Here is a 27598-nt window from a genome sequence, read left to right as displayed (position 1 = left end):
CAGAGTATTATTATGACTCCAAAGAATTCATTTGGTTCCAAACCTCCAGCAATGATGATAGAGGATAAAAACCAGAATCTAGAGAGAGCCAGCTATGAAGTTAGGGGTACCGGACACATGCAAATAGAAACAATAGATAGCCAAACAGTGGGACCTGATCTATGTGGGATGAGTTCTGGAAAGGGCAAAGCCATGGTCCTAGGATGATGAGAGGAGGCAAGATCCTGAGGGCAGGACTTCCACAACTCAGAAAGCAACTATGAACTCCCAAAGACCTGGAGTCCAAGTTGTATGTCCAGCTGTAAGTGCTTATTTGATGGTGGAGAAAATGAAATGGCTTCTAGCTGTCCCAGACAGAACTAAGGTGCCTTGCAACTTCCAAGATAGCTTGGCAGGGTTGAGTGAACACCAGACTAGCTGGGATGACCTCACTCATGATTACTACCAGACATCTACACATCAGAGGCTTCAAAGCATTGTTGGGAAGAGAAAAAATCTTAACCCTAGCATTTATACTTCCGCCGTAGCTCCCCATCCACTTCGGAGGGGCCATAGTGAGTGCTCATATTTAAGAAGCACGGTGACTAAGGACCGTAGACGTTCCTTTCCATCGGCCCCACATGCAACTAGCCTAGATAAGTATTCTCAGTCACAGACGTTCATGGAGTGCCACAAGTCAGAAGTGGGGCCAACCCAGAAGCTGTGTAAAAATGTGAAAGAAACTCAGGTAGCCCTGGAGCAGCTGGAGGACACTAGGCAGCTTCAGGAACCAAAGTTACTGGCTCAGGCTGAAACATCCTTCCTAGGATGCCTGATAAAAAACCATAACCGACATAAGAAGCCAAGGAAGGGCTGTGTAGCCTCAGGATACATGAAGCAAATGGGAGACCTTCAGTTCCTGGACAAAATGGACCACATCGACCCCGAATATTCTCTGCAGACACTGATTGGGCAAATGGAGTTAAATGAACCTGAAGTTCTGCCGAGGGTGCCGATGGAAGAGACAAAGCCAAAATCAGCCCTGGAGAAGACCCAGGCCTGGGAGTTGTCAGTAGCAAAGGAGAGTGAGTCTAAGTTCAACCCTGCCATCAACAAAGAGAACCAGAAGTTATGGAAGAAATTAGAACGACTTGCTCAAGATTATTACAGAGTGGAAGGGACAAGGAAGCAGATGCTGAGGCAAAAGCAAGAGCTGAAGGACCAACGCTGGGACTCGGTGATCCGCGGAACATCAGTAAGGCTGGCATGGCGGGAGCATAAGCAACGATGCCCCAAAGAACGGGAAAAGCTCAAGAGCTCAGTGAGCAGTCCCCAGCACCCTATAAGAATAATTCTGAATCAATCCCCACAACACCAGATGCAGTAAGAATAACAGAAGAAATCCATTTAGACCCGAGTGAGCAAAACACTTTACAGCTGCCTACTGGGAACTGTGCAGCAGGCAACGATGGGCTGGAAAACCTTGACTGGAGAAATGGGAGCCCATCTCTTTGAAGACAGACCTGAAAAAGACTCGGCTTTGTTGCTTCTATCTCAAGGGCACCGCGACACTGAACTCAAGGTCTCAGAATACCTGAGAATGGCCTGTTAAGGTCACATTTTGGTCTGGTTCAGAAGGAACTGGATACCCAGTGAACTCTGGAACAGTCTCAGGTATAACCAGCCTCATTATTGTGTCACTGTTCCTAAAACTGTGCAAAGGGTGTCTGAGTCACCAGGAAAAAGCCAGGGCTTTGGTGGGCTGCCCTAGGCTGGAGGGGCAGTCAGAAGCAGGAGACCTTGGGTCCTGTGGGTGTTGAAATGTTCATGAGACATCAGTGAGGGGTAAAGATGCTACAAGGCAAATGACAAAGATTATGGCCCAAACATAAAGGACACATGCTGGCTCAGTCTGCTGATTCATCAGTGACTCAGCATCTGTAAGCTGGCTGCACAGCCCAACTGTATTTTGGAAAAGGGCAGTGAGATAAATTTCCAAAAAAGTCTCTGTGTTCTCTTCTGCCATCAGCGACAGAAAGAACAATCACCAGCAATAACAGTTACACAGAGGCCAAACTTTCATATTAATTAAAAGCCGTGTAAGATATAGCTCGGCCAATTTTTCAAGCCAAAGACAATGTGGTGCCTGACTAGCAGATCAAAGTTCACATCCTGGTTCTGCCATGTGCAACATATGCAATATGGGAGGTCACATTATCTTTTTACTACACCTTGAGAAAGCTAGCTCTGTATCAATGCAGGAACGCATGCTGGTTTCCAGGACATAGTCGATGTTCAAGAAAGGACAAGAGCCACCGTCGCAAGAATAACAAAATGTTCTTGCTGTGGATTTCTTTCTACTGTGATTGCTGAAATCAAGGTGTTAGATGTAAGCCTCCTTCCTGTTCTGGAAAGTGACTAATTCTGTGAAGAATGCCCAGGAAGGAAGAAAAGATTCTTCGGGGATATTACAACAAATCCATGGTATTTCGATGCTAACACCCTTGAGACAAGGAGAGACAAAGGCAGAACAAATGCACGGCCTAACATGACCTGTTCCAGCAAAGGAGAGGGAGGAAGTCTGAGAGAACTAACTGGTAAGGAAGTGAGCACAGCAACTGGGAACATCCACTCTTTATTTATGTGTCACAACTGAACTGCTCTGACCTCAATTTCTTCTCCAAATACTATTCTTCAGGTTTCCAACATATTCTTAAAGGCTCTTGATATGTGCGGTCCCTTTATCTTAAGATCTCCACATCTAAATGGCAGATCTAAAGTCTGGAGTCATTTGGATAGGAGAAAAATGTTAGAACTCTTTTATCTTTTCCTTTTTCTCATCCTTCCCTTTAGTCTTTCCTTTCTTTCTTATTCCTTCTAGAATAATTGTCTCAGACAACTCAGGAGAAAAATGTAAAACTTTGCCAGAGAGAGAGAGAGAGAGAGAGAGAGAGAGAGAGAGAGAGACAGAGAGACAGAGAGACAGAGAGACACAGAGAGAGACAGAGACAGAGAGACAGAGAGACAGAGAGACAGAGAGAGGAGGGAAGAGGCTGGGGAGATGGGTCAGTTGGTGCCATACTTGCCCTTACCAGCATGAGAACTTGAATCTACTCCCCAGCACCCATGTTAAAAACACCAGGTATAGAAGCCATATGTGATGGTTTGTATATGCTTGATCCAGAGAGTAGTACTATTAGGAGGTATGGTCTTGCTGGAGTAAGATGAGCCTGTTGGAGGAGAACTGTCATTGTTGGTGTAGGCTTTATTACCCTCGTCCTAGCTGCCTAGAAACAAGTCTTCTCCTAATAGCCTTCAGATGAAGATGTAGAACTCTCAGTTCCTCTTGCACCATGCCTACCTGGACAATGCCATGCTTCCACCATGATGATAATGGACTGAACCTTTGAACCTTTAAGCCAACCCCAATTAAATGTTGTCCTTTATAAGAGTTGTCTTGGTTATGGTGTCTGTTCACAGTGATAAAACCCTAAGACACCATATGTCTGCAATGTCAGCCCTGGAGAATCAGAGACAAGAAAACCTTTGGAGCTTACATCAACAAGTATAGTGGATTTGTTGAGTTCCAGGTTTGGTGAGAGAATCTATCAAAAAATAAGTTAAAGAGTGGTGGTAATTAGTTTTGTCAATTTGACACAATCTAGTCTCAATGGGGAATTCATCTGTATCAGGGTGGCATGTCTTTGGAAATTATTTTGATTATTTTAATTAAAGTAGGAAGGCCTTCTCACGGTGGGCAGTATCATTCTCTAGGCAGAGGATCCTGAACTGTTTAGGAGTGGAGAAAAACTACCCTTGACTGTGATATATGGCTAGCTGTTTCATGTTCTTGGTGTCTTGACTTGTCTGCTACAATGGGCTTGAACCTGAAATTATGAGCTAAAATAAATTCTTAAGTTATTTTTGCTAGGGTATTTTATCCCAGCAACAGGAAACAAAATGATAGGAATCACACTGAGTATAGGAGGCACCTAAGGCAACTGCCCTTCATTGCACACATGATTAAAAATATTAGCAAAGGAAGCTAGCTCTTGCTGTACCAGTTGTCAAGTTTCCAGCACTCATGTGGAGGCCTAAAACTGTAACTCCAATTCCAGTAGATCTGACTCCCTCTTCTGGCTTCCACAGGTATCAGGCTTGAACGCATGTGATGAACTTACACATATGCAGGCCTAACATTCATACACATAAAATAAAACTAAGTGAACCTTGAAAAGCAAACCTCCTGCAAGACCAAGAGTTTATTGCCAGGTCCGGCATGGCCTTTGTAGGGACAGAATGACATGGTTCCTGCCTCTGGGACAGGGCCAGCAGATGTGGGACTCCACTAGTGTCAATGACTACTGTGGGCATAAGGTTTGTTTGCATAATAATGTACATATTTTATGGTCCTCCTTCAAGGAACATCCTCCCTGTTAACATTAATAGACTCCATGATAATCAGAGACAGCACAAATCCAGGAGGCGAAGGTATAGCTAATGTCTCAGCAAAATGATAAATGCTGGGACCTTCAGGATAGCCCTTAAGGCTATGGAAAAGAACTCTAAAAACATGTGTTCAAAAGTGCATAAATTCTCAACTATGCAAAATGTAAGGATGCAGTATGAATTATGAAGCAGCTATACTGTGAGCCAATTTGTCAGAAAGATTTTCAATTCTGGAACTGAGTTGCATTTTATTAAGCCACTGTGAAGAAGAATATTCTCCAGAGACTAAAACAGAACCCATGATTCCAAACAGGACTCATCAGACTACAGCCAGCAGCCCACACTAAGCCTATTGCCTCTTCTGGTAAATAGAGCTGGATGTTCCTGCGGTTGAGGCTGATTCACACTACAGTATAGCTGAGTAGCCATGAAGACCGTAAAGCCTAGATCTGACTGTCTTTTTTCTTACAGAAAAGTAGTGCTAACTTCAAATTGAGTTGCTATTTTTTGAACCATCCAGTATAGCTGAGCAATTGCTGGACAATAATTTACGAAATATCTAAAAGTGACCAAATGATTTTAGAGTACATTTTTTTTTTCCTGCTCCAGTTGGTGAAGTCATAGATTAGTCAACCTGCTATGGCTTGACTCCCATCCCACCCTTCAGGAATATGCTATGGCTTGACTCTCATCCCACCTTTCAGGAAGTGGTGGAGAGAGGGAGAAAGATGTGAGGACTGTGAAGAGACTCCCTGGGCCTGGCTTTCTTCTTAAATTGCCTGGTAGAGAGGTTCTTGGGCAATAGAATTGCTCTAAATAATTCAAATAGGCTTTGTAGCTGCTGGCTCCAAGCCAAATATGAGCAGTTATAATTAACAGCAGTGCACTCAAAAGACAGTTAGAAATATGCTAATGCTCTCAGCATGTTAAAGCAAAGTGGCAGACCAATGTGATGTCCTCTCCTCCACACACACCGTCTGTCCAAATAGAGAAGCAACCCGAGAGCATTTAAAAATAATGCCATCTATCGGTTAGATAGGTGGAGGGCTGGCTTTGCTTTGTTTTGTGTGTTTGTTTTGTATGTCACAGTACATTCTTTTCCTTGTGTTACAGCCTAGGTTAACAAAAATGACTTTACTCCATTTTAATACATTTAAAGTTGCTTGCTTACATTTTCAAGCATACACTAATTTAACAGTATGTCCTGTTATTTTTGGATTACTCTCATATGACTTATTTATTGGGAGATGAGTTCATGTGTATGGATTGTAGCTCCACATCCACATCCACCATGCAGAAAACATGTGGACTTTAAGAGCGCATTCAATATACACATATGCCGTGTGCTGCATCCCGCTCTGATTACCCATGCTTGAAATGTAAAAACGGCCTGCTTTAACTGACCTTGCAGTTAATGGTGGAGTTAAGCTACCTTGCTGCAGCTGGGAGTAAGACTTGCATGTAAATAACTGCCTCTTGGGTAGACAGGAGGAATGCAGTCACTTCCCAGGATCCCTGGAGGGCCGGTACCAAGACCCCTATCTATATCAAAGGCCATACATGCTCAAATCCCTTTAAAAGGACAAAGCCCGCACATAACCTTTTATATACTTCTAATCATCTCCAGATTGCTTATAATATAGAGCCAAGGTACAGCCAAGAGTTATGAAGTATTGATCAACAAACCACGGCAAGAAAATTGATTGTGTTTGTCAGAGACTCAGCACCTCCCCTGCCACCCCCAATTGTTGGTTGAATCTATAGATACAGATGCTGTGAGCACGGGCAGGGTGTGGAATGGCTACATTTGCAATTCTAATCTTAGCATCAGGGAGACCATGATGAGTCATATTCTACTCAACAGTGTGTCATGTGCTAGAATTTCTGGGCCCTCCTCTTTGGGTTGCCATGCAACTCTTGCTTCACTTTCCAGTCTGGCTTTGCTAAGCAGGGTTGCCAAACATGGATGGCCTCTTGCTGGGAAACCATTTTTCCTCCTGCATCAGTGTTACCCCCATTTTGTAGCATGTTCAGACAACTGTTTCTTAAGTGGCTCAAAGTAAGGACCTAGAATCTGTTTCAGTGTAACCAAGATATCTCTAAGAAATGAAGTAATGCCAAGCATTAAGATATGCCCATCGCTTTACAGCCTTCTAGGACGGATTTTGCCCCACGTCTCTGGTAGAATCATCATGACAAGACTTGGAGACTGGATCTGGATTTTCTTCATTTTACCAGCGGACATTAGCTCAGAGAGGGCAATTTATCAAGGGCCGCCATACCATGGCAGTCTCCCTACCCATCTCTAGGACTTCCTGAGACTATATCTCCCTTTGGTGAAGATGCTTTGGTTGATTGAATGATGGAAGCAAGGCTGGACTGGAAGTCAGAGCCTTGAGGATCAGCTCTCACACTAACCTGCCAGCTGAGTATGACAGGCATCAAGCTCCCCTAGTATCTGACTGCCTCATAGGTACTTCACTCACAGGTGAAGGTACATCAGCTCTAAGATTCTCCAACAGTAAACGATGCTGTTGGGCAAATGTAGCTAGTTTACAATTGCCCTAGCTAAAGGGTGGAGATGTGCACAGCTGAGCTTAGAGTATAAGGCTCTACAACAACCCCAGAGGGCATTGCGCTACCCCCATTTTCAGAGAATGCAACTGTAAACCTCTCTGTTTGCACAGGGAGCTAAACGCTAATGGCATACATAGGCCCTTTATGCAGAAATCAAATTTTGAAACCAGCATGTCAAAGAAGATAGATTATTCCACCTTGACTTAGTTAGATGCTTGTCTCAGGTGCTGGACCAGCCTATCCTTGAATGCATAGAAATTTGCCCGCCTCTCTCTCCTGAATGCTGTGATTTAAGGCATATGCCACCACAAGGCAAGATCCAACAGTTCTGATACATTCATTGCTTTTGCTACACTGATTATTACTATGAGTAACAAAATTTTCAGGCTTTCCCTCAGATCTTGACAGAGCCCATGGTGTATAATGAGGGAAACAAAAAACAAAGTTCTGACATTTCGGAGAAGTTTCTATGCTATTTGAATTTTCCTATAAACAATCTTTTCCCCGGAAACACACCCAAGTTTGGACGGAGGAAGTGACTCAGGATGGGCTTCTCACAGATTAACCATAGGATTGGAAGGTTGGGTCTTTGAGTCACATGGTATCTTAGTTAGGGTTTTATTGCTGAGAAGTAACCTAGGCAATTCTTTTAAAGGATAGCATTTAATTGGGTTTGGCTTACAGTTCCAGAGGTTCAGTCCATTATCATCATGCAAGGCAGTGTTCAGGCAGACATGGTACTGGAGAAGCCAAGAGTTCTACATCTTGATCCAAAGGCAGCCACGAGGACAACTGTCTTCTGCAGCCAGCCAGGAGGAAGGTGTGGATTACACTGGCCAAACTTGAGCATATATGTGAAACCTCATAGTCCTGCCTCCACATTGACATTCTTCCTCTAATAAGGCAACAGCTCTTCCCATAAGGCCACACCTCCAAATAGTACCTTCCCATGGGCCAAACATATTCAAACCACCACACATGGTGAGCAGCCTGATAATCTCTACGGATGAAGGAAAGCTAGAGGGCGAGTTCAACCACGTGGCCTTGAGCTAATCAACCGTGCTGCATAATGAAACCCAATAGAAACTCTGGACTTCAAAGCTTGTTGATCTTCCTGGATGATAAACACTGAAGCATGCAGGGAGGATGATATATCCTGATATGCAGAGTAGGCTTTGCATGTGGAACACCCTTTCTTATACTTTAATTGTCCTGTTCTATGTGTCTTGGCATTTGGCTAGCCCTGATTTGTAGCCTTTAGAACAAAAATATAGCCCTTTTCTGAGTTCTGTGAATATGCAGCATATTATTAAGTCCACGGGAACCCCTGAATTTATAGCCAGTGAGTCACAAATTGGAACCGAATAGTGAGAAAAGTCTTGTTGGAAGCCATTGACCTTGGGAAGCCTGAGTGGGTTCTGGGTATTTAGTTTCAGAGTCACAATATAACACTTCAACCTGCCTGCCACATCAGGGTTCTGCATGGGGACATGTCAGATACTCCCACTGTTTCTTCTAGAACATTCATCTTCAGAAACCTTCATGATTAGTTCCATTACCCTCTTAAAGCAATTCAAATATCTGTCTAAAGTACCCCCATCCTTCCTACATTCCTTTTCTCTGTCCCTACTTTTTTTCTTTGGGGAGCTTGATTTGTGACACAGCATATAATTTACTTAGGAATTTTTTTGTATTAAGTGAATCTCTGATTAGATGTTTGATTTCTATGGGTGAGACTCTTCCTGTAGGCACTGTGATATTTCCAGTACTCATCACACTGGCCTGATGCCCACATGCATTCACTTAGTGTTAGGTAAATCAGACTGTTACATATTTATATGTACAGAGATGTGTATGACCCTTGGTTTCATATTTGGGAACTTCAGTGCATGTGGCTAATATTTTATATCTCACTTGAAAAAAAATGTGAAAGTGCTCATTTTTTCCATAGTTTTTCTTCTTAATATACAAATCTGCCTTGAGTGACATTCTTGGAATAATTCCATTGACAGGGTGTCAAGTGTTAAACAAATAATAGTATTGGAACACACATTTGGCTAAGCTGGAAGTTTTCACCACAGAAGATCAATTCAGAAGCTATAGGTGATATCGTCTATCTATCCTTTCCAGGCAGTCTCTACAGGTAAATATAAAGTGGCCATTGTCTTGGTTGGTTCTGATACATAAGTGACCACTGAGATGACCTTTGACCTTTACCAGCTTTCCTCTCTGTGATAATACCTAAAGATTCTGTTAAAGGTCATTTTTATGTTATGTATGTGTGTGCCTACATGTGCATATGTGCCCTATTTGAGTACAGTGCCCACAGAGGACATGAGATCCCGGGAATTGGAGTTACAGGTAGTTATGAACCACCATGTGGGTGCTGGGAACTGAACCCGTGTCCTCTGCAAGAGCAGCCAGTGATTTTGACAGCTGTGCAGATTCCTCACAAGGGCTTAGGAGAATGCAGAACTCTTCTTTGTATCTTTTTGTGTCTCTAAGAAAAAACAGGCTTGTAATTTCACCATCACTCTGTTCAGTCTTGGAAAACACATGCTTGTCACTTACATACGTTTTATCTCAAAGATAATCCACTTGTTTACTTCCAAGACTTGTTGAGAGAGAAAATCTAGCCCAAGGCAGTGAACAGTCACAGAAAATTGGTATTTATTATGTGTAAGTGATTTGGATCCTTAAAATAATGAAAATATACCATATTTACACGGGCCAAATTATTACCCACTTTTGAAAGTAAATTTTAAAAATCATTTCTACAATCAAAGTGCTGTTCACATTGGTTTGCGCTTTCCTGTAAGTTTAAATACTTCACTTCAAAAAAAAAGCATTTTAAGTCTCCAAAATGTTCAATTGATAGTGGGCTCTTAACATGTGTCTGGCATGGTGAACTGAATTGATATTTCAAAGAAGCCGAGACTAAGCGTATATACCCTTAGAGTGATACTGTGAATTATATCGTGAGCGACCCCAACCCCTGCATTTAGGAGTATATATGGGTCAGGTCAAGGTACAGCAAGGGATCTGTTTTCTTCCTCTACAGGTCCTCAAAACAGCAATTCTATACAATGTACATTTGGCAAAGATTCTTTCCTCCTCTGCTGCACAGGAACTTTTAGTTGTCTGAGCTCCTGTTTGTCAGTCATTGAGACAAATTCCTGAGTTAAATATGTTCTTAGTCAGAAGCATCTGCATTGTATAGGGCACCACCAAGATTTTCTTCTATCAGTTTCCGTTTCAGGCTTCACGCTGAGAGGTCTTGGTCTATCAGAGTTGCTTTTTTTTTTTTTTTTTTTAAATAAGATTTATTTAGTTTTACTTTAACATGTATGAGTGTTTGCTTACATGTGTGTGTATGCACCAGCTTGTGGAGGTCAAAAGAGGACGTTGGATACCCTGAGACTGGAGGTGCAGACGGCTGCTAGCTACCATGTGGGTTCTGGGATCTGGAGCTCAGTCCTTTGCAAGAGCAGCTAGTGCTCTTGGGCACCGAGCCATCTCTCCAGCTGCAAATTGTAGTTGATTTTTGTAAGGGTGATGTGTATGGGTCTTATTTCATTCTTTTCAGTGTCTACATATTTTGGCTCTTGAATGAGAGAAGGGGCATTTGGGAGGAGAGGCAGACCTGGGAGGAGCTGGAAGGTGGAGGTGATAGGGACACAGAGTTACCACTATTCAAGTGACAACTGCCTAGCCTGTTGAGATCCAGTACATCCTACAACTTAAAGCTAATCACAAAGGGGTACCCTCTAACCGGAGACTTTCCAACAGAGTGACACAGATAAAGGAATTCCTCCACATTAGTCAAATCTTTCTTCGCATTGCTCCCAGGAAAACCTTATGAAAGCACACCTCAGCCCCATGTCCCTCTGTGGTACCCACACCACTTCTAGCTTGCTACAGTCTGACTCATGGATTGCTCCTGGATCAAAAGTATTTCTTAAAAATTCACCCTGACCAAGTTTATCTTATAAGTCTTTGTTGCTCAGATGGAGTCAGAATCAAAGACAGTCTCTTGGTTCAATGTTACCTGCCATTGCTGCCTACCAGGAAACCTGTGAGGATTACTGCAGTTTTTAATCTTGTTGTTTCTGTCTGGAAGCTTTTGAGCAACCTTGTCACCATGTTTAGCTAGCCAGGCTCTAGGAAACATAATTTAGTGGGTACAGGAAGGAGCCTGAAACTTGGATCTTATTTCAACTCCTTTTTCTGCTGTTAGGAATTCCCAGGCATAATGTGAATGCCCAAAGTCCACAAAGGAACAGAATTAAGACCAAGATTGACAAGATGTTCTCTGGTATAAATACAGATGAAGCATTGGGTGGAAGTTCAAATCTGCACGGAAGCAAGTAGAATTCGGATACGTCACATCAGACAACCCCAGAGAACTCAGCTCCCCCATAGACCTGAATTATTTGTATACAGATAAAAGAAAATGCAATCTGTCTTCCCTGCATCAGAGTAAGTTTGTTGCCTCTGTCAGTGTGTTTAAAGCTCCCATGGTGGGATGCACTCTGTTTGGGATACCATTTGCGGAAGGGAAAGCATTTGAAGTATAGTTTCTGACCACGGGGTTTACAGAGGAATGGAAAGGTAGCTTTCAGAGAAGGAACTATGAGAACTTTGCCTAAAGCTGAAAAAAACAAAACAAAACAAAAAAAAACAGCTTTCATGGTGGTAGCTGCCTCTAATCCAGCACTCAGGAGGCAGGCAGGTGGGTCTCTGTAAGTTTGAGGCCAGCCTGATCTACATAACAAGACCTTATCTCAAAAAATAAAATAAGCCCAGTTTTGGGGAAGTGTTGGACTACGATCCTCAGACATCTGAAGGAATGACAAGAGAAACAAGCTTCTATATCCATCAATCTAAATAACATGTCTTAGGCTCTTATTACACTCATTGTACTCTATAGGCGAGGTGGGATATGGAGATTAGATGCCTGTGTCTAACATGCAGGTGCTCATAATTAAGTGAAATCAAATGAAAACTATGGTCCCCAGTTTTCTTACCAGTTCTGTTAGCCACTAGTTAGGTGAACATAATGGTTATTATTTTTTTTCTCTGCCAATTCACCTGGACCGTGGGGTATCCAGAGTAAATGTTATGTGCAGGGGTTTTTGGATGAGACTGCTATTTGCTTAGAAGGACTCAGTCAATGTAGCCATTTATCTGCCTCCATGTGAACTGAGATTGTAAATAAGAGGATGGGAGCATCCATGCATCCCTTACCCTCTCGAGCTTGATATGGCTCCTTTCCTCTGCTGCTGCCCATGGGCTGGGCTCTATACAACTGTGAGGTTCTCATGGGTTCACACTTGAGCTGAACCATGCCACTCGAAAGCTTCCTGAGTCTCCATGTTTCTTCCCCTTCCTCTTCGATCTCTCTCTCTCTCTCTCTCTCTCTCTCTCTCTCTCTCATACAACACACACACACACACACACACACACACACACACACACACAATCTTAGGAAGGTATTGACAGCTAGGTATCTGGAGTGCACCAATGCAATGACCTTGTGCAATCAGCTCATCTGATCTTATTTAGAAAACAACACTATAGTTTCTTTGTTTTTTCCTTAGAAGTGGATGTGCTAAATATAAGCCATGTTCACCATTTTTAGAAAGGTCTGTGGTGTGAGGCAGGATCATCAAAACGTTATAACATAGGGAAATGGACAAAGAATAAGAACTCAGGGGATGAGATGAACCAAAGAGACAAGGTAAGGCTTTATAAAGAACGTGACTTTTGTCAGAGGATGAGAGGGATTTGGGTGGGGTGAGAGGAATGTCCCAGGTTTGTGGGACAATATGGCTTTTGGTGGAGGGGTTGAGAAGTGACCGTACTGAGGACACCAACAATTATTCCTTGGCTGGAGAGCAGAGGGGTCTAAAGGGATGGTGGCAGCCAGGCAGGGGAGAACAGATGGATTAGAAAACACCTTTCCTAGAGCACTAGGTCTAGATGTCCAGCAATCTTTAAAAAATACGTAGGAGAGTCATTCTGCCTAAATAAGGTGTGGGATCGTTCATACATCTTTGCAACCGCCCAAGCAGGAGACTGACAGTGTATTAGTGATTGGGCAAAGACTTGGCTTTATTGAGTGGGTGTCAGAGGAAATGACAGTTGGCTCCATGTCCCTGATCTGGTTCTCCAATGTTTGCTGTAGAGAATTCTGATACAAGGGACTTGCCCAGGAAGCCAGGAGAACGATATAACCTGATAGGCCTTCCACCAGGTAGTTAGCTCTCACATGGGATGCACTGAAGTTTCTGTGGCTGTGGAATAATCATGGATGAGGCCAGCTAGAAAGTTGGATATATGGCTATTTTGCTGCTGGGAGGAATCAAGGCTAGAGATGTAGACTGAGAGGTGGTTGGTGAATTTAGAGGCTAAGGATTCATTATCAATCGTGGATAGACTTGAGTTTGAACTCTGCCTTCTATACTAGCTAGCTGTGTGGCCTCAGACAAATTATCATCTCTAAGCCTTAATTTCCTTAATTGTCAAATGGGGAAAATTACACATACTTCAAAGGCTTCTGCTTATTGCTTCCCATCTGGCAGCCATTCGTCACCATCATTGTGGGCCATCACCATCATTGCCGAAGCCATTAAAGTAGATGAACTTGGCTAGGAGCAGAGTAATTAAGTAGAAAAAAGGAATGCAGAATGAGTCTCAGGGAACAGTCACAAGGATATATGGCAAGAAGCAAAGCTGAATGAATCCCAGAAGCAGGCAAGAGAACAGAAGACCAGGCTGCAGAACACCACGAAGTTCAAGGGGACAGAATTTCAAGGAGGTGTGTGTGCGGGGAGATCATCAGAAACGGCACGTGCTACAAAGAAGTGGATGATAAAGGAGAAAAAAGAACATTCAACACAGTGGTTGAAGCTCAGCATTACTTATTGGATTATTATCTATGTGGCGTCTGAGTGAGCCAATCACAATATGATGAGATTCAAAGCGGAAGCTTCTGGGATGGAGAGATGGCCCAGGGGTTCAAAGCCATTGTTGCAAGTGCAAGTGCAAGTGCAAGTGCAAGTGCAAGTGCAAGTGCAAGTGCAAGTGCAAGTGCAAAGGACCTGAGTTCAGTCTCCATCACCCTTGTCAGGGGCTCACAACTATATGCAAGTCCAGCTCCAAGAGATCTGACACCTTCTTCTAGCCTCTGTGGGGACCTGTATGCATGTGCTCTCTCTCTCTCTCTCTCTCTCTCTCTCTCTCTCTCTCTCTCTCTCTCTCACACACACACACACACATTGAAAAAAATAGTAAAATGGAAGTTTTGCTCAGACTTCAAGAAAGTAAAAAACAGATTTGAAAATGAACTCCGAGTTGGATCACCTTCCAGAAATTTCAAAGTACCATACAACACATATGGGCTTTGGCTTATTATCCACATTATGCATGCCAAAGGCTTAAGCTCTTGGGGAAGAACAGGATCTTTAAGAAGGACTTTACTTTTGAATGTAGGTAAATGGTGATGTGGGCAATGAAATCTTGCACGTGCTAGGAAAATGCTCTAGCACCTATTCCTATGTGGGAAAGTTCTCAGACAGCTGTGACAGGAGCTCCATCATTCTAAACCAGAGGCCACCTCCTCCTGCATCCTTATAAGGCTTGCACAGAAGACACAAAGCACTAGATGCAAATTATCTAGGAACTGCAGTAATGGTATAAGTGGATGGGTGGGGTTTTTTGTTTGTTTGTTTTGTTTTGTGTTTTTTGTTTTGTTTTGTTTTTTAACATGACTTACTTTTCCTTGAACATTTTGTAGCAAAGGACATTTTGTAGCTGTACTGGGTGGCCTGTTGGTTGGGACATGGAACAGATGGGTGACTTGATAGATCTGAGTCTGCATGGAGCTCATTTAGATTCTTCCCTTGTGTACCATCTGAGTCCAATGGAGAAAGGAGTGGTTTAGAAAATACAAACTAAGGTGATGACCACCAAAGCTGGAAGATACTTAATGTCACACATCAGGAAAGAAGGCTGGAATCTCTCAGCGTGAGTCCCCCAAGAAACCCTGAAGACAATCAAAAAGGAAATTGGCTTTTAATGAGCAGTGATGGCCTAGGGGTTTTAGGAACCATAACACTGGTCCCTCCCCTTTGGCTGTTCCAGTCATCATCTCACACAGCCCAGGAGGGAGCAGACATGGCAGGAGCCAGCAAGTAGAACATAAAGAAATCATGGACTCCACCATTTTCCCACAGAGAAGGGATTTGCTATGTTGAGTATTCTGCAGACATGGGAGAAGTTCTGCTGTAAAGGTTTGTCATATAAAACTACGTGTTTGCAGTTCTGAATTATCCAGTACACTGAGCTAGAAGAGTCCAGACCATTTTTAGTATCTTAGGAGCAAGTCGACAAATCTAAAAGGCCAATGAAGTGCAGATACAAACAATCCCATAATCTTTTGTGTTTACTGTGGCAGTAGCCTAAAGTTATGAAAACGTGAGTCAGAGAAAAGCTTGGAGGGTGACAATCCATTGATTATTTTTAGCAGGTAGACAGAAGGAAATCAGCCCCCATGACTTGAAGAGAAGGCACCTGCAGGGCAGGAGGACCTGGGCATGGTTGTGGGCTGACGGAAGAAAGGAGACATAACCAGTCAGTCCACTAGACCAGTGGGACAGGGGTGCTGGGAAGATGAAGTCAAAACATCAGAGGACAAGAGAAGAGTAGTCATGTAGTCATGGCTCCCCTCTGCAAGACAAGGAAAGAGTGGGGAAGAGGGATAAAGGAAAGAGGAATGGAACTTTGTAGTGAGTGCTTTTGATTTTCCTGATGGGCTGGGAGAAAAGATCCCCGTGGATAAGGGCAGGCATGGCGGTCCCTACCTGGAAGGGCAGGATCTGGGAGAGTGAGTCTATGCTGGAAAAGACCAATTTGCATTCAGTAAGAAGGAAGTAGTTATTCGTTCTAGGGCCTAGTGAGGTTGGCCGCCTTGTATGACATTGTGGCTGTCATTCACAGAGGGATACCACTGGTAGGTTTGGGGAGAGATGATCATGGTGACTCATCCCTCATGGCTTCATGCTTGGTACTGTTGCTCTGTTAGGTTCTCCATCTTTACAGTGCACCTCTCAGTTACTACATACAGTCAGAAGACGACCATGGGGACAGAAAAGAAAAGTGTAAAGAAGTGATGGTAGGTTTTGCCTAGTCACCTGGTTTCTGGTGTAGAAATTGTTCTCATGGCAGCAAATAGACTAGTTGGTGCCTGAGCTAGATTCTGTCTCCAAAACAACACTCTATCCCATACTGTCTACAAATAACAGCATAGAAGTCAATTAAATCCCAATATCATCAAGCTCCAAGAAACCTTATATTTCTACTCACAATATAGCTACTTGTGGCCAAGAAAGGTTTCAGCACCTTGCTGTTTTCTTTTAATTTTTATTTAAACATTTTATACAGTATATTTTAATTAAAATTTTCCCATCCCCATCTCTTTTCAGACTCTTCCCTACCTCTCTCCTCACCCAATGTAATATTCCTTCTTTCTTCCTCTTTATGCCTCAAAAACAAAATGAAAAGAAAAAAGAGAACAAAAAACCCATAAAATCAAAACAAACTAAGTAAAAATAAAATAAAATAAATTTAATTGCTAAGAGTCAAATGGGCACAGAGCCCACCAGCAGCCATGTCTTCTATGCAGAACTCACATGACCCAGTCCTCCACTTCAAATACCCAGCTGAATTCTACAAGCCGACGCAATGGGAAATGAAGAATGAGCATGCCAGATTTGACATGTTTCTCCAAGAAGACAATTTTTGTTAGCCTATTCATTCCTAGAAATAACTTCTGAAACAGAAAATTGTACATCTGGGAGAAATCTGCCCACAAGACTCGTTGCAAACCAGCCTCATAACCCAATTAAAGCTATGAGGAACCGTTGGTCTGCTCTGAGCCATTAGTCATTTTAACATTATATTCTCCCAAAGGAATAAAACCCAGGAGAAGCAGCAGGAATACTTAATATTCTGGGTCAAAGTTCAGTGCTGAATAGCCTCTGGTACCTTTAAATGTGAGCAACGTTCAAGGTTAATCTGAGCCACCATGTCTGACGGCTTACTACCTGCTGTTATTTGTTCCTGGCACACTTCCTGCTGCATAATCCATCTATAAATGGAATAGTTTGTTGAATAAATGAATGAAAAATAATAGTGAATTTTGAGAGCAGGAGCTTCAAGTCACTTTACAGGAAGCCTGATCTTTATCTAACTTCATTTTTCTCTGTATTTTCAATGACTCTGTCGTTTCCAATCATCATAAGGTCTAGGATGGAGCAGTAGGGCCACTGGAGATCTCTTGAACACAAACCAACACATCTACCTACACACACACACACACACACACACACACACACACACACACACACACTACTCCCAAACTCTGGAATCCTGAAGGCTCTTAGTTTCCAAAGTCTGTTTTTTTCTAAATGTGCTTTGTTTTAATATTTTAGAGATTCCAAGCAGTGAACAATAGAGCTCCTTGGAGGCCCGCCTCACATCTAGCATGGGACCAAGTGAGGAGAGGGGAATAGAAACCACCTTCTGGTTCTAAAAGACAACAAAAGCCAATCTTGTTAGCATCTGAATTCAATGAGTTCCCACAAACAAATATGTGTCTTGGGCTGGCTGCAATATTCTAGGGGTTTGTTTCCATGGAGAAGGCTGTTTGGGGGTGCTTTGGCATTATTTAATTTAACGTTCATTTTAGCCCAGAAGGAGGTGGTAGATACAGCATAGGAAGGAGGATGTGAGCCAAAGACACCACACCTGGAGCTTGGACAAGACCGATGCCTTCTGAGGCTAACCCAGTGCTGTTTCTGATATTGACAGTTTTAGCCCTGTTAGCACCCAGGGATGTGAAAAGTGATGGAGATCACCCTGATGACTGTCAGCTCTTACAGTTTCTATCATCTCATTCAGTCATGAATCCATAAAAGTGGTGGTCATGATGCAATAGTTATAGGAACATGTATCAACAGGCCATGGTGTACCTGACTTCATGGGAGTCTTGATGAGAAGCTAAGGAAATGTCCTGTCTAGAAAGATTCTCTTATCCAGGAAAAATACAGCATTCCAGATGGTTATATCTGGGGGAAAGCTGGACTGATGGTCTGCTGACATGAGACTATGTATGTATATGCACACACATACAGATACACACACACACAATACAGAGCTCTTAGAAAAGTACTTCAGCTTTTATAGCCTGACCTGGTACCAGATAATCACAGGCTGAGGCATGAGAATCTCAAGTTGAAGGCCATCCTGAGCTTCGTAGCGAGCTGATGGCCAATCTGGCCTACATAGTGAGACGCTGTCTCAAGATGAATCTAAGAGGGCTGGAGAAGTGGCTCAGCAGTTAAGAGGACTGGCTGCTCTTGAAGAGGACAGCTTCAGTTCTTAGCACCCACCAGGCAGCTGACAACCACCTCTAACTCCAGTTCCTGGGGATCTGATGCTCTCTCCTCACCGCCACAGGCACTGCACGCATGTTGTGCACAGACATTCAGGACAACAAAACACATATACACATGTTTTTTCCAAGTAGAATACTACACGGCCTTGAAAACAGTAGTATATATATTTGTTCTATTCTTTAGTTCTAAGACTGTTTATGTGTATACAGATTTATATGCACATATGCATAAATATACTTAATATTTGTTCCATCTCTCTTACTTCAATAAGAAGACGTGAAATATAGACCCACGGTGCACACAGGAAATGGACCCAGTCACACATCTGACATTAACCCTGCAGTCAATACAGAGCAACTTTCACGTACAGCTGAGAAAACAGAAAGGAATAGTCTGCTTAGGGGTGGGCTTCTCCTAGCTTTTCCTTCCATTTAAATCACAGAGCACAGAGTCAAACTCTTGCCAACTCTGAATAGCAAGGGCCACACTCACTGGGTTGTCATCAATGTCTAAGCAATACTGTGTTGAGCTTCCTTGGCATGTCCCCTCACTGTGTGTCCTCATTCTAAGTCAGAGAGCAGCTGCCACAAGGGCGGATCTACAGGCCTCTGCTGGCCTCTCTATATAGCACTCCGGCCACCATTTGGAAGGTGCTGATGCTCCTTTGATGGACCACACTCTGCTAAAAATGGTTACATTCTGAATCAGAACCAGGAAAGCAGCCCGCATAGCAGGTGAAGATAGGAAGAAAGAGCATCTCTAGCTACTCACTTCTCATATTGATTCTGCTCTCGTGTGGCCCTGAGAAACACATATCTGTTTTGGCATCCGTTGTCATTAGAAAGCCCTTGAGCAATGCCTCTGGGAGCTGGCTAGTGGTACTTGGAGGATGTATCATTCCTAATTGCATGTACACTTGTAGCTAGATTAATTTCCATAGATAAAGTAAAAGCATCACCTTGCATCGCACAGCCACTTCCTGATAACCATTAAATCAAGTGTGGTTCTGCACCACGAAAATAATAATTCTGAAGCTGTTTACACCCATCACCCCACGTCTTTCAGGAAGCTGGCTGCAGAGCTGACCAAATATAGCATCAATGTTCAGATACCATTTAGTAACTACAAATGAACTGGGTTAGATCACACTCTGCACATTTATAAAAAAAAAAAAGATTCAAATTTTAATACATTAGCCCCAGAACACACTGTACAAGCACCAGGAAAATTGCAGTTGTCAACGGGAGAATTTAGACTCGGGGTAAGTTCATCTAAGGAAGTGAAATCTTCATTTAGATTTTTGCTTTTCTTTAGTCCACTCTCTTTCCCCTCTCCCATGCCTACGTGTTTCTCCTGGAATGGGGAAAAACAGGTTACACAGTAAACTTATCTCACACAGAGAACTGGATAGGGTATATTTATCAGGAATAGGCAACTGAGGAGCTCAACAAAGTGGTTTGTAGAGCTCTTTCACAGGTCAAAAGATGGCTAGGCTACATGAGTGTGTGTGCACTTGTGTAAGGGCACGCATACATGTGTGTTCCTGTCTGTGTGAATGTGTGTGAGCACATGTACACTTGTGTTTTCTTTTAAAATACTTTTATTTACTTATATTTTTATGCACAGTGGTATTTTGCCTGCATGTATGTCTATGCACTGTGTATGTCCCTGTTGTCCCAGGAGGACAGGGAAAGGTATTGGGAACCCCGAGACTGAAGTTACAAATGATTGTGGGCCATAATGTTACTCTGGAGGCCAAACTTCTGGACCTCTGAAAAGGGAGTCAGAGCTTTTGAACCCTGGCTCCCCTCTCCGGACCCCACTTGTCTTTTCTTTAGCAAAGCTGGGCTAAAACTAAGGAAGGACCCTGCTTCTAAGCTGCACCCCCACATTTCTCCTGATAATGAGGGGAATTGGTAAGGTTGTTTAATGGCAGCTTTCTATTGTGCTTCACAGAAAATCTACCTGCCTGTGGGTGGCTGCAGCCCCAAGGCTGAGAGCATCTCCTTACCACATCAGCAGCAGTTAAGCAGCAGCAGTAGACTGGCCAGCTGTGTGGCTTCCCAGGATGGGCAAGGTGAGAGAAGGGGACTGAAGTCAGCCTGACGGCCAGATAAAAGGAATGGAGGCCTTGCAAACCAGCAGCAGAAAGTAGGCTGTACTCCAGTTCAGACCCGACAGGCTGTTCTTCGTATCAGAGCCTTAAGTGGGCTTCATTTCAGAGCACATCTGGTTTCCCTGACCGTTCTATCAAAAACAGCTATTTTCTTTAAATTGAAAGTCAAGGCCATTTATTTTTCTCAAAACCTTTGCTGTCAGCTCAGCGTTCTGACTGGGAAACATTTGTTTGTTCCACACAGTGGCAAGGCCACTTTATTCCTAAACAGGGTGCAATCTCTCTTCCCTGAGCATGTCTTGTGAGTGATAGATTTACATAAGTCCTTGCCCCAAGAGGACATGTGTATCAGTTATGAAGATGGAATATATTTGGAGAAAACTTATTTGGAGGGAAAGAGATGCCAAAGTACTCCTCCAGTGAGGACCTCATGCCAAGTAAATCTTGTCACATGGCCCCTTCATGTCATCTCTAGGTACTTCCATTGAGCGTTTAAGTTTTCATGAGGGAGGGCAGTTATTGGTGTCCTCTTTCCATATGCCATGAATTAGTAAATGTTTAATTATGTATCACTGCTTTTATATATGTAAATATATATATTTACATATATATGTGTGTATATATGTATATCCATACACATATATGCATATATATATATATATGTATATATATCTATATATATATGTGTGTGTGTATATATATATCCATACACATATATGCATATATATGTATCCTGCTCCTGTGCTGCTCAATGGTTTGTAAAGGGTGCGCTTAGATGAGCTAGTGTGGTAGGAGCATTATATAATCTATTTAATAGAACTGTTTGCTATGCTGTGGCTAGGCTGTGCCTGAGCACTGTCCTGGCATGGGACTCCATTGTGTCTGGGCTGTGATCCATCATTAAACAATGTTTCTATGTGGCCCATCATTACACCACAATGTGAGTATGAAACTGAGGCTCGAGGGTGAGACCAGGACAGGGTAATGCCTGCCATTATGTTAAGCACTTCAGTACTGTTACTGTAGCAATAACAAATTCACTTCTTACTTCAAAAATTTCAATTAAATGGACTTTTAGATGTCAATGACTATGTAACAGTTCCCTAATTGGATTAAAAGTACAGTTATCAAGCAGGACGTCCTTAGCAATTATTTTACCTCAGATGCTAGGCAATTCTTAAATGATTCCCAGGACCCCCAAAATAAATCATCCTGAAAATCATAGACTTTCACATTAATTTCCCCATTTATAAGCACCTTGCCTCTTTATCAACTAAGCCCTCTTCCTTATCAACCACCAAGGGTCACATTTAGTTCATTAGTGGAAGGATGCTCCCATCCTGACACTTCAGAGAAGTTTATGGCACATAAATTCCAGCGTTACTTCAGGGAGAAAGGGTACCAAACCCTTTTCTCAGGAATCAGGGGAAGCCACATGAAAGCCGAGTCTAGAAGCATGCTCAGTGAGTTTGTAATTACAAATCCTTCCATTATAAATTTTTTTAAAGAAAATATGTAATAAAAAGTGTAGAAATCCACACCATGGCTCTCTGCAAAGTATCAGTTTAGTTATTAAATAGCTGTAAATTAGCCATGAGGATATAGTCTTCCAAATGGATTAACCTTTTCAATGATCATTTCATCTGTTTTCTATATTTAAAAGAAATCAAAGAAATTCAAGATATAGGAGAGACAAGGCAGTAGAGGGTCTGAAACTCATTTGGTGACTTTGGAGTTGACATAATCTTGGCCTGGTGCAGTTCATTTTGGAAAGCTGCCTCAAATTTCCCCTGGTTTTGAACTTTTTTTTTTTCTTACCACTTTCATCTAGCAAGAAATCATCCTGGTAACGGAACTTCTCTGGTCCACATGCAATAAAAATGTCATCGTCACCAAAAAAGTCCTGAAGGCACATCACCTACAAGAGAAAAGCATAGTTCTCAGCCAGGGGTCCACACAACAGCGATCACAACACCACCTCCCCCCCCCCGCCAGACTTCTCCATAAAGCCATTTTCCTCTAATGGAATCAACAGGGGGATTTCAAAGGCTCGGCTGTGCATCTGTTATCCAGTAAGGAACGAGTTAGTCTCAGGTCTGCAGGAAGGCAGAGAAGGCGACTGGGTGGGTAACTGTCACATTTATGACTGGAAACATCAACAGGCTATGAGGTAAGAGCTCTTTGTTTCCACAACATTGGGCATTCAGCTACTCGGACCCCGGAGTGCCACCCCCTCCCCCCAGCTTCTGAATGTAAGTCCCAAAAGCAAGGAGAGCCAGTGCACGGATTTAACTGAGGACATGCTTCTGTTGGTAATTAACAGCACTACATGTTCACAACAACCACTGAGAAAAAACAGCATAGTATTATAACTTGTAGGCCCAGTCCATCTCTAGTTGAAATAAACTGAAACCCTTATAAGAGGAAGAGCCGGGAAAGAAGGTCTTGGTGGGAGTTGAATCCGAACTCTAAAGAAACTCTGTGCTCTTCTGTCTTACTGTATCAAACACTAAATCTCTCAGTACCCCACCTGCTCAGTACTGGGGATCAAATGCAAGACTTTGTACATATTAGACTAACACTCAGCCACTGGGTTATGTCTCTGCCCCTTGTTTGTTTGTTTGTTTGTTTGTTTGCTTGCTTGTTTGTTGGGTTGATCCAGAGTTCCACTACATAGCTCAAGCTAGCCTTGAACAGTCCATCCTCCTGTCTCAGCCTCCCCAGTGTTGAAATTATAGCCTGGGGCCATCATGACATTCTTCCTCTTAACTTCTCATTGTCGGGTGAAAGAAAAATTTCAACTAGATGTGGTTTCATGTGTCTTCTAAGCACAGGGAGGCTGAGTACGGAGGACTACCAGTTTGACTTCCAGGCCAATCTGAATACCATAGTGACATTCTATCTCAAAAACAAACACAAGGACTTGACTCAGTGTGTTGCCAAATGAGAACTTTAAGGTAGATGTCACTTCTCAGTGAATTGTGGCCAGCGTGATTCATTTTCAAGCTTAGACTCTCCTACAATGTTTTTTTTTTTTTTTTTTTTTTTTTTTTTTTTGTTCGTAGCATGGGTTATGCTAATGATGGAATGCTGCTGAATTCTATCCATCCCCAATTTCCTTTCACCATGGGGGAGAATCATAAGAACTGAGTTTGTTTCTCTGCAGCTGTAAAGTACAGCTCGGAGGAAACAGGCTTTATTTGGCTTGCAGGTTGTGGCTCATCATCAAGGCAAGGCAAGGCAAGGCAAGGCAAGGCAAGGCAGAAGCTTGGGGCGGGAACTGAAACCGAGACTATGGAAGAAGACTGCTTACAAGCCTGCTCCCGGGCTCACATTAGCTACCTTTCTTATATAGATAGCCCAGGCCCACCTAAGGAAAGCACTTCCCACAGTAGGCTGGATCCTATAATCCCATTATCAGTCAAGAAAATGCCTCATTGTTTTGCCCACAGGCCAAGGACCCATGTTTAAAGGACAGTTACAGTAGAACACTTATAATCTCAATATTGGGTAAGCAGAGGTAGGTAGAGCCTAACTCATAAGCTTGGAAACAAGATAGAGAAATGATACCCAAAGCTACTCTCTGTACATGTATCTGTATACGTACAAATATGCACAAACTATGCTCATACGCACATCCACAAAATTTCATATAAATCAAAACTGTTGTTTTCTAAAGGGGATACATCTTCCTTTCTACATGCTCTGCCATTTCCATGACAGGATATCACGTGACAACTCAACCACATTCAACCGTGTGTGTGCATGTTCTTGCTAAGTGGGTAGATAACCAACGGGACCACAAGGTGTTCTAAGTAGGTTGTAGCCAATGGGCTCCCACCATTCTGATGATGACTGTTCTCCAAGCTCTCAGCTCAAAGAACACAGCAGACAACAAATGATCCATCTTGGACAGTTTAAGCGTAATCCTGTTGGCAAGTGAGAGATGAAACGTGATGAACTTTTGATGTTCCTTCCAACACTAGGATTCCAAGAATATGAAAAGAACACAGTGGTTGCTAAAGAAATTGTCTGTCATCGCACAGCAGAGAAGACAAGGGAAGGAGTCATTCCAATGTCAAGTAACATGTACTCATTTACCACTCAAGCTTCGATGGATGGAATCAGTGGAAACCCTGAACTGTCTGACACTCCAGGGGTTTCTGCTGTGCATCGTTTTGCCTCTTTGCTGCCCACAACAGCCCACTGGAAAATGGCAGTAAGCTTTGTAGATGAAATTAAAAATGCCATTCCTTGTGAGAAGCTCTGACAAAAGGGTGGAGGACAAAAGAGATTTAGATGAAAGGCAGGTTAGGGCAAAATTGGTAGGTTTCTATTATCCACACTCTTTTACTCTGTAACTATTGAGAGGTCACTGTAATGTAGTCCACCTAATAGAAAAGAGTAACAGGGGTAGTTTTACCCCATTTTTCTCTTGGAAAATGTGTTGTGGGAATTTTCCTTGAGGTATTTCTGGACATTTTGGCATCAAGGAGTTATAGAAAGTAGAGAAATGTAAAACGAGTTTTGCATAACACTCCGACCTTATGTCTATGAAGTGTTAATCGTTTGAAAACTTAATGTACTCAAAACTCAGCTTGGTCACCAGCTCTAAAATACAAGTTAGGTTTATGGGTAAAGAACATGCTTTGTGCTACATGGGACCATGAATATCGTCCTCATCTACCAAAAAACCTCTGCTCAGATGCTGTCAGAAGCATCGACCATAGGGCAGATGTAAAGAGAAATACCAAGTTTGAGAAAGAAGATACACTCAGCCTGTGAATAACTCCTGTCCAAGCACCCTCTCATCCATAGCCTCTCTCTGGATATGGCTTGATTCCCTGCAACATCTTCAAATGCCAGACAGCCCCAGCCCTCCTCCTCATAGCTGTCATCATCCTGTCTGCCCAGAGCCCATCCTCCTCCAGGGACCTTGGCATTAGCTCTTGTAGAAGTCTGAAGCCCTGCCCCTTTCCCGGCACTCCATGCTGTTTAATCTTGTCGGTCTGCCATTCTCTCCTAAAATTTCAAATTCTCTTTCCGTAGCTCAGAAATCACCACTGGTTTATAGTCATTGCCTTAAGGTTTGTCTTTCGGAGCTGGTATTCCAGATGCCTCACATCTGTCTCCAACTCGACCTACCAGGTCTCCAGTCGACCCAGTGTCTATGAGTGATAAACAGTGATGTCTGGACAGACATTATACTCTAAAATAAATGTTTCCACTGGTTTTTATTCTCTGACACCTGTGATGCTTGTGTGATTTCTTTTTCTATAAAAATCCTCCTATTATGATTCTCACCAAGACTTGGTCTAAGTCCTTCCTGTGGACCAAGACTCAGTTGAAGGTTTGAGCCCTACCTTCTCCAACCCCTCCAACCCAAAGGGACACACCCTTGTTCTGAAGCTGTTGGCATCACTCAATAAATGTTTACTGACCACTTATTTGATAGCCTGGAGAATATGTGTCCATGTTTTTTCTCTCTTCTTCTCCAGTCTATAGACTTATAATCTCTACAGTTCCCAACATTGTTTGCTGTGAATCAATAACTTGCCCAAAGTAACCCACACAATTTTTCTAGTAGTTTTGTCAAAGTCTGAGGGGAGCTGTCTGGATTTGTCTGCCATCTCTCATCTGTTTAGAAATGAGTATATACATATATATATATTCATATATATATATATATATATATTTGAAATCTAGTCAGGGCATAACAGTATCTCCTGGGTGGTGCCTTCTTTGGCCCTCTATCCATGTAATCTCTGGTATATTCCCCAAGAGCATAGCACTGGTGACCCCCTGGGTTAGGTGTCAACCCAGCTCTGCCACTCAGCTGTGAACCTCTTTGCACCTCAGTTTATTACATCAATCATTTTAAGGATTTAATATCTTATGACCATGAATATAAACCAAATATAACCACAAATAGGAACCTTCTCAATACACTTTAGCTATTTTGAACCAAAAATGTTGTCTTTATTTTCAAAATAAGTATGAATCAAATATAAACTTACTTCAAATGAATTAATTTTTAAAGCAGAACCCAACACAGTTATAATACTCCGAGATATCCACACCTGCAGACTTCTTTTTGAAGTAGATTTGAGCAAGGTGTAACAAGTGAATGTTCCTGATTGCTAATGGAACAAGAATTTGTCTTTGTTTCATTTGTTGTTTTACTTTGGTTTTGGTTTTGTCTTGAAATAGGATCTCACTCTGTTGACTAGGCTGGCCTCTAACTCCGCTTGCCTCTGCCTCCACCATATTGGATTTTAAGATTACTATTTTGATGAAAAGCATACTTTAGATTTGAGTCGGGTAATTAGTGCAAAGCTTCTAGAAGTTACACACACAAGTATGGGGTGCGGACCCTGGCTCGGGCTTCCCTTTGGCTTCCCTGGCTTGAACCTTTGAAAACTCATTTACAAATCTGCTCTCATCTGGGGCTAAAATAAGAGTTGCATGAACCATTGTTGCAGAAGCTCAGGGGTGCCAGTGTCTTCACCAACTCTCAGACTTGTGGGAACTGCAGATTTGTAGTCTTTTGAGAAAAGCACACCCTTTGGAATGTCCTCATTAGTAACAAAATTCCATGCGCATCTCATGCAGGCAGAGAGGACGTGATCTGTTTCTGGCACACTGCACAAGTTCTGTCCATGGATATCTGGTTCTTATCTGGTGCTTTGGTTATTCGATGGGAATTTAACTCCAAAGAAAGTCCCCTGTTCATGGAGAGAATTTCTCTTGGATGGTGCTCGGGACAATACGGAAGTCTGTCAAATGCACTGGTGCTTGATTGTCAAATGTGCTAAAAGAAAAAAGCTATTGAGTGTGCTGATGAGAGCTAGTGACCAGGGATCACAATATCCAATTTCCTGGTTTTTTTTTGTTACTTGGCACAGCTACCGTTATCTAGGAAGATGAATCTCAATTAAGGAGACATCTTCATTCGATTAGCTCGTCTGATGGTAGGTAAGTCTGGGCTACACTTTCTTGATTGATAATTGATCAGTTG

At 42.6% G+C, this 27598-nt stretch overlaps 1 protein-coding gene and 1 long non-coding RNA gene across 13 annotated transcripts in view; one reads left to right on the top strand and one right to left on the bottom strand.

The window, feature by feature from the left end:
* Positions 1 to 27598, bottom strand: part of Dclk1 (doublecortin-like kinase 1) — a 296766-nt gene that overhangs the window by 135790 nt on the left and 133378 nt on the right. For all 10 annotated transcript variants that reach the window (XM_017319447.2, XM_006500983.4, XM_006500982.2 and 7 more), the window contains exon 4: positions 22399 to 22498. In XM_017319447.2, coding sequence (XP_017174936.1) covers positions 22399 to 22498 — 100 coding nt within the window. The remainder of the gene's footprint in view (positions 1 to 22398; positions 22499 to 27598) is intronic.
* On the top strand, positions 60 to 25825 carry Gm9831 (predicted gene 9831). Of its 3 annotated transcripts, none has more exons than NR_165824.1 (5): positions 60 to 2576; positions 20421 to 20541; positions 22412 to 22750; positions 24567 to 24799; positions 25630 to 25825. It is a non-coding gene; the product is annotated as a predicted gene 9831 (long non-coding RNA). The 3 variants fall into 3 exon arrangements; NR_165825.1 differs by lacking the exons at positions 24567 to 24799; positions 25630 to 25825 and adding exons at positions 9018 to 9148; positions 11243 to 11484 and having other exon boundaries at positions 22412 to 23018; NR_165826.1 differs by lacking the exons at positions 20421 to 20541; positions 22412 to 22750; positions 24567 to 24799; positions 25630 to 25825 and adding exons at positions 9018 to 9148; positions 11243 to 11470.

The sequence above is a fragment of the Mus musculus genome, chromosome 3 (genome assembly GCF_000001635.26).
Source record: "Mus musculus strain C57BL/6J chromosome 3, GRCm38.p6 C57BL/6J".
In the NCBI taxonomy this organism is placed as follows: Eukaryota; Metazoa; Chordata; class Mammalia; order Rodentia; family Muridae; genus Mus; species Mus musculus.
The sequence above is the reverse complement of the archived record's forward strand: the minus strand, read 5'-3'. Positions and strand labels throughout refer to the sequence as shown.